Source organism: Serinus canaria, chromosome 22, assembly GCF_022539315.1.
Source record: "Serinus canaria isolate serCan28SL12 chromosome 22, serCan2020, whole genome shotgun sequence".
Taxonomy (NCBI): Eukaryota; Metazoa; Chordata; class Aves; order Passeriformes; family Fringillidae; genus Serinus; species Serinus canaria.
Genome location: NC_066335.1, coordinates 2,905,878 through 2,913,375, shown reverse-complemented (window position 1 = coordinate 2,913,375; position 7,498 = coordinate 2,905,878). Strand labels below are relative to the sequence as shown.

Genomic DNA, 7,498 nt, shown 5'->3' with positions numbered 1-7,498 from the left:
TTGGGATGCAGCTCTGCCTCTCCCACCCCCGGGAAGAGGCTCGGGAGCCCCTCAGAGCTCGGAACAAATCCATGTTTTGATTATCCCTGCTCCTAAATGATCCATAATCAGCATAATTCCATCAGGACAATAACTCCCAAATCAGATTAAATCTCTCCATTTGTCTGGAGCTTGGGACTTTAAGCTCTTCCCTCCCCCTTTTCCATTGATTTTTTCCCCAGCCCAGCCCCTTGCTGAGCCTTTCCAAGGGTTTTTCCAGTTGGAATTCTCCAGGGGGGTGGGGCAGGCAGGGGGATGCAATTCCAGCACCAAAATTCCCAAAATTTCCCCCAATCCCTGTTAAAAATTGATTGGTGCCTTTCCAAACAATCCCTGGCTGCCTGCTGCAAACCCCACAGGATTGGGAAGTTTGGGAATTGTTCCCTCATTTTTACAGCTCCATTCCCAGAGATCCCTCATTCCCAGGATTGGGAAGTTTGGGAATTGTTCCCTCATTTTTACAGCTCCATTCCCAGAGATCCTTCATTCCCAGGATTGGGAAGTTTGGGAAGTGTTCCCTCATTTTTACAGCTCCATTCCCAGAGATCTCACATTCCCTGGCTTCCCATGGGATTGGGAATTTGACTTCAGGATTGGGAATTTTGGGAAATGTTTCCTTGTTTTTACAGCTTCATTCCCAGGGATCCCTCATTCCCAGGGTTGGGAAGTTTGGGAATTGTTTCCATGTTTTTACAGCTCCATTCCCAGCCATCCTGCATTCCCTGGCTTCCCACAGGATTGGGAAATTAACTCCAGGATTGGGAAGTTTGGGAAATATTTCCATGTTTTTACAGCCCCATTCCCAGAGATCCCTCATTCCCTGGCTTCCCACAGGATTGGGAAGTTTGGGAAATATTTCCATGTTTTTACAGCCCAGTGACATCCAGCATCCTCATTCCCTGGCTTCCCAAAAGACTGGGAAGTTAACTCCAGGATTGGGAAGTTTGGGAATTGTTTCCATGTTTTCACAGCTCCATTCCCAGTGATTCCCTGGCTTCCCCCAGGGTTGGGAAGCGAAGTCCAGAGTTTCCATTCCTTTGGAAGGAGCAGGGATGCAGAGGGAGGAGGGAGGGCTGCGTTAACACCGATTAATAATGAACGAGCCGCTAATGAGCGTTAATTAATTAATAATGACACGTGCTCCAGCGATCGATTCCCGATGAGCTGCCAGGAGTCCCCAGCTCCAGCTCGGGAATTCTCCTGGGTTTCCCCAGCTTGGGAACTGGGCCAAGCATGGATGGGGATGATCCCATTTCTCCAGTTCAGGAATTCTGCATTTCCCTGACTCTGGAGATGGGAACCAGCTGGGCATGGATGGGGATGATCCCATTTTTCCAGCTTGGGAATTCTCCTGGATTTCCCTGGCTCTGCAGCTCAGGCATGGACAGGGATGATCCCATTTTTCCAGCTCAGGAATTCTGGATTTCCCTGGCTCTGGAGCCCAGGCATGGACGGGATGATCCCATTTTTCCAGCTCAGGAATTCTGGATCTCCATGGCTCTGGAGCCCAGGCATGGATGGGGATCATCCCCATTTCTCCAGCTTGGGAATTCTCCTGGATCTCCCTGACTCTGGGGATGGGAACCAGCTGGGCATGGACAGGGATTATCCCATTTTTCCAGCTCAGGAATTCTCCTGGATCTCCCTGACTCTGGGGATGGGAACCAGCTGGGCATGGACAGGGATTTTCCCATAGGAATGGGACTGGGAAAGGATGGGAAGCATCTCCCACCCCTCAGTGCATCCCAAACCCTTCCAGCTCTGCCTCACTCCAGGACTTTCCTTAATCCCACGTGGAAAACCCTGCTGGAGACTTTCCCCTTTTTTTGGACTACTTGTAGGTGTTTTTCCCTGTGTGATCCCACCTGGAGCAGGATCCCACCTGGAGCAGGATCCCACCTGTGCATCCCATTCCCCCCAGCCCCAGCTGGGATGCAGCTGTGGATCTGGAGCTTTAATCAGCACCTCTTATCAAAACCACTTAATTTGCCTCATTAAAACCTTCCCGTTGGATTCTGGGGATCCAGGAAATGAACGGCGGCACCTGAGCCTCGCCTCTCATTGGGAGAGGTTATGAATAATTCATGGCATGGCCGGGCTTTCCATGGAAAACTGGAGGAACCGGGATCCCGAGGTCCCCCCGGGGTGGGGAAGGGGCTGGGGGGGTCCCAGGGGGGTCCTGGGCACTGAGGGATCCAGGGAAATCCCGTGGGAATTGGGGTGGGTCTGTTTGAGGGGCTGGGGGTAGGGGAGAGGAGGAGGGAAAGGGAAAGGGGAAGGAAAAAGGGAAAGGGAAAGGGAAAGGGAAAGGGAAAGGGAAGGGAAAAGGAAAGGAGAAAAGGAAAAGGATGACCCCATGGCTGTGTTCTGGTTTGTACTGGGAGGACTGGAGCCAGCTGTGAAAATGTCCATGAAAATAAAGCCCAGTTTCCCATCTGGAATTCAGAGGGGCTGGAAGGGGCGTTTATAAAGAGAATTTAAAAAAAAGTGAGGCTGAAACGGATGGAATTTCTGGGTTTGCTGAGCAAGGGGGGAGGAACCTCTGGGCCGGGAAGGACCCAGCGCTGCCACGGCACTGGAACATACTGGGAGCACTGGGAGCTGTGTGGGTGCATGGGAGGGCTCAGGGGTGGGATCTACATCCCTGGGAATGAGCACTGTGCATCCCATGGGGTGGGATCTGCATCCCAGGGGATTCGGGATGTCCATCCCGGGAAGATTTGGAATGTCCATCCTTGGGGATTTGGGATGTTGATCCCTGTAGGATTCGGGATGTCCATCCCAGGGGATTCGGGATGTCCATCCCGGGAAGATTTGGAATGTCCATCCTGTGGGATTCAGGATGTCCATCCATGGGGAAGTGCACCCAGCTGAGCTCCCCAGGCCATTCCCGCTCCAGCCGTCCCTGGAAGTGCATCCCGAGGGGATGAGTGGGGCAGAGCCGCTGCTCGAGCGGGTTTGGGGTCCCGGGGCTGCGGCCGCGGGGGTCCGGCTGCCCGGGCGCCGCTGCTCCGGTGGGCTCGCACTGCCCTCCAGTGGGCACATCCAGCGCTTCCAGCTGTCCCCTGCCACCTCCCAGGTGTCCCCTGCCACCCCCGGCTGTCCCCTGCCACCTCCCGGATGTCCCCTGCCACCTCCCCAGCCCCAGGCGCTCTGAGCTGGGGGGTCTCAGCTCTGCCGGGGTGGGGTAAAGTCCGGCTGGGGGATTTGGGGAGTCCCCCTCCTCCTCCTCTCCCCCGCTGCCGCTCACTGCAGGTGCCTCTTCTTGGCCACCCTGAGGGCCACGTTGTCATAGTCGCAGTCGCCGAGCCACTCCTTGCCCTGCAGCAGGAAGGGCCTCTTGGGGACGGCGTAGTCATCGCGCTGGGGGTTGTAGGGACACCCGAGCCCGGGGGGCTCCTCGGGGGCCGCCTGCAGCCTCCAGGCCTCCCCCTTCACCTCCTTGGGCTCATCGTACAGCGAGAGGCCCGAGAGACCCTCGGGCTCGTCGTAGATGTGCTCGGGTTTGGGGGCCGTGGGGCGGCCGGGGGGCTGCTGACCCCCCCCTGCATCCCTGGGGACGCTCGGGGGCTCAGGGAGCCCCTCCTGGGGACAGCCCAGGCCACCGAACTGGCGCGCCAGGAAGGCCTTGGCGATGGTGTCGAAGGGGACGGCGTACTCGGACTCCACCCTGGCACCCTCCGGCCTCCGGCCCTTGTCCGGCGGCGCGGCCGCGTTCCCGCGGCGCAGCGAATCGTGGGGCTCGGCGTAGGGACAGTCCCAACCCCGCGACAGCTGGAACGGCCCCGAGGCCTCCCCAGCCCCGGGGGGCACCACCGGCCTGCCCTTGACCCCTTTCCCCTCCCCTTTGGGCGCCTTTGCCTCCCCGGAGGGACACTTGGGCTCCTCGTGGCCCTGCGCCCAGCTGGGTGTCCTGGCGTGGTCGAGCGGCCGCGGGGCTTCGGCCACGGGGGTCCCCCGGCCCCGCTGGACCTCGATGGCCGCCTCGATGGCCTGGAAGATCTCGTTGCCCTGCCTGGTGTCGAACTCGAAGTTGCCCTCTCCGGACGCGCAGCGCCGGCCGGCCTCGAAGGAGAAGGTGACCTGTGGAGGGCAGGGGTCAGTCCCCGCTGTGCCACGGCCACGTCCGGCCCGGCCTCGGCGCCACGCACTGACCTTGTCGCGGCCAAAGCGGCGCAGGAAGCGGTAGGGCCAGCTGGCCAGCAGCTCCTGGCTCTGCGGGTGCCGCAGCTCCAGCGCCTCCTCGCCCGCCCGCAGGATGCAGCGGCCCCGGAGCCGGCAACGCTGCGATGACGGCGTCACCCTCACTGTCACCTCAAACGCCTGCTCCAGGCCTGCTGGGGTGGACACGGCATTGGACACGGGTCTCACATCACAAAGGGGCTGTGAGTGACCCCCAGGCTGGACCCCCGGACACAGCTAGTGCTGGACACATGTCCCACCCCGCAGAGTGACCCCCAAACTGGGACAGATGGGTACAGGCCAGCTGGGGATGACAGGGTGGACACTGGAAACATGTCTCACCATGCAGAGGGGCTGTGAGTGACCCCCAAGCTGGGACAGATGGGTCCAGGCCAGCTGGGATGGACACAGCACTGGACACGTGTCCCACCCCACAGAGGGAGTGTGGGTGACCCCTCCAGCCAGGCCAGCAGTGTCCGGCCGATAAGGGCTGGGCAGGGTGACCACTGCTGATAGCGCAGCCGAGCCGGCCCCACAAACAGGAAGAGGCTTTTGGGGGAGGAGATTTCCCCACCCCGCACAGCCCCAGCCCCGCTCCCACCTTTGCCCCGCGAGCTGTACAGGGAATTCTCCTCCATGGAGAACTCGCCCTCCGTGCCCTCCTTGGCTGCTCCTGGATCCTCCCGGCTCCTCTGCCAGGGGGAAGAGCAGCAGGTGAGGGATCCCATCCATCCCAGTGGATCCCATCCATGATGACAGATCCCACCCATCCAGGTGGATCCCACCCATCGTGGTGGATCCCATCCATCCCGGCGGATCCCATCTATCCCGATGGATCCCATTGATCCTGGTGCGTCCCATCCATCCCAGTGGATCCCATCCACCCTGGTGAATCCCATCCATTCGATCAGATCCCATCCACCCCGATGGATCTCCTCCATCCTGGCAGATCCCACACATCCCAGTGGATCCCACCCATCCCAGTCGATCCCATCCATCCCAGTGCATCCCATCCATTCTAGTAGATCCCATCCCTCCTGATGGATCCTGTCCATCCTGTCCATCCTGCTGGGTCCCATCCATCCCTGTGCATCCCATCCATCCTGGTGGATCCCATCCATCCCGGTGGATCCCATCTGTCCCAGTGCATCCCACCCATCGAGGTGGATCCCTTCCATCCCAGAAGATTCCACTCCCCCTGACAGATCCCATCCATCCCGGTGGATCCCATCTGTCCCTGTGCATCCCAGCCATCCTGGTAGATCCCTTCCATCCCAGCAGATCCCACTCCCCCGGCGGATCCCATCCATCCTGGTGGATCCCACCCACTCACTTGGATCCCATCCACCCCAGTGGATCCCTCCCATCCTGGTGCATCCCTTCCACCCCAGCGGATCCCACCCTCCCGGTGGATCCCCCGTTCCCCAGCCGGTATCGGGGTGCGTACCGGGAACGCCAGCTCGCACAGCCGCTGGATCCATTCGGCCGCCTCGGCGCCGTCGGCGGCCAGCAGGAAGCGGCGCTCCGTGGTCTCCAGCAGGAAGGGGACGGTGTCCTTGGGACAGGAGGTGTCACCGCCCGCCTCGGCCACGTGCACGCAGTCGCTGAGCCGGACCAGGCGCCGGCCGCCCTCGGCCCTGCGCGGCCGCTCGGGGCCCTCCAGCAGCTCCAGGCGCGCCGTGGAGCAGGAGCTCTCCCGGTACAGCACGGCCCAGAACTTCTTCCACTTCTGCCGGGGGGACAACCGGGGCGTCTGCCTTCCCCAAAGGGGTTTGACCTTCCCCAAAGGGGTTCAACCTTCCCCAAAGGGGTTCGACCTTCCCAGGGGTTCAACTTCCCAGGGGTTCGACCTTCCTGAAAGGATTCAACCTTCCCAAAAGGATTCAACCTTCCCTGGGGTTCTACCTTCCCTAGGGTTTCACCTTCCATGGGAGAACCCTACCTTCCCAAAAGGGTTCAACCTTCCCTGGGGTTTTTACCTTCCCTGGGGTTCGACCTTCCATGGGGTTCAACCTTCCCAAAAGGGTTCGACCTTCCCTGGGGTTTGACCTTCCATGGGGTTAGACCTTCCCAAATGGGTTCAACCTTCCCAAAAGGGTTCAACCTTCCCAGGGGTTCTACCATCCATGGGCTTCAACCTTCCCTGGGGTTCTACCTTCCATGGGGTTCAACCTTCCCAAAAGGGTTCAACCTTCCCAGGGGTTTTACCTTCCCAAAAGGATTTGACCTTCCCAGGGGTTCAACCTTCCCAGGAGTTTTTACTTTTCCCAGCATTTTCGCCTCTCCAGGAGTTTTTATCTTTCCAGGAGTTTTTGCCTTTCCAGGAGTTTTCACCTCGACAGGAATTTTTACGTTCCCTGGGGCTTTTACTTTCCCATGGGTTTTTACCTTCCCAGGAGTTTTCACCCTTCCAGGGGATTTTACCTTCCCAGGAGTTTTTACATTCCCAGGAGTTTTTACCTTCCCAGGAGTTTTAACCTTTCCAGGAGTTTTCACCTTTCCAGGAGTTTTCACCTTTCCAGGGGTTTTTACCTTCCCTGGGGTTTTAACCTTCCCTGCAGGGTTTTACTTTCCAAGGTGATTTTACCTTCCCAGGAGTTTTTATCCTTCTGGGATTTTTATCTTTCCAGAGGTTTTTACCTTTCCAGAAGGGTTTTATTTTTCCAGGTGATTTTACCTTCCCAGGAGTTTTTATCTCCTTGGGACCATGCTTAGGATCACCCAAGGCAGCACAAGGGTGCAAAACCCTGCAGGGTCTGGCTGAAGATGGGGGTGACATAAATTTGGATTTAAACCCCTGGATAAACACCCCTTGCTGACACTCAGCAAGGCCTTTCCACCACCCCAGCCTCACCCCACAAGCCATGAACAACTTCCAGCTCCTTTTCCCTCCCATTTTCCCTAAAAAACCCCAAATTTTCATCTCTCGGGCTCTGCCCCAAAAGCAGCAGCAGTTCCGGGCTCGGGGAGCGCGGGAGGCCCCAGGGCAGAGGGGAAGTGGGGGCAGAGGGGAAGTGGCCCCAAAACCTCCCCGGCAGCTCTGGGTCCCACAGCTCCTTTTTCCTGGGATGGGGTTTTGGGATCCCCACCCTCCCCGTGGGGTGGATCCCCTCGGGATGGGCTCTGTGGGGAGGAAGAGAAGGGAGAGGGGCAGGAGAGGCTCCTCAGCTCCTTCTCTCAGCTCCTTCCCCTCACAGCCATTGCCCAACCCCGGCCTTTATCAGCAGAGGAAGCTACGTGGCTCTGGGGCCTGCAGCCGTCACTGTCCCCAGTGTGG

General features: G+C 58.9%; 1 protein-coding gene across 1 annotated transcript in view; it reads right to left on the bottom strand.

The window, feature by feature from the left end:
• Positions 1–2,400: 2,400 nt before the first annotated feature.
• The window catches only part of DOK2 (docking protein 2), a 7,229-nt gene continuing 2,131 nt past the window's right edge, over positions 2,401–7,498 (bottom strand). Inside the window, exons 2-5 of the mRNA XM_050982759.1 lie at positions 5,669–5,950; positions 4,823–4,913; positions 4,195–4,373; positions 2,401–4,122 (exon numbers count right to left, since the gene is read on the bottom strand). Coding sequence (XP_050838716.1) covers positions 3,286–4,122; positions 4,195–4,373; positions 4,823–4,913; positions 5,669–5,950 — 1,389 coding nt within the window. The 3' untranslated portion in view covers positions 2,401–3,285. The remainder of the gene's footprint in view (positions 4,123–4,194; positions 4,374–4,822; positions 4,914–5,668; positions 5,951–7,498) is intronic.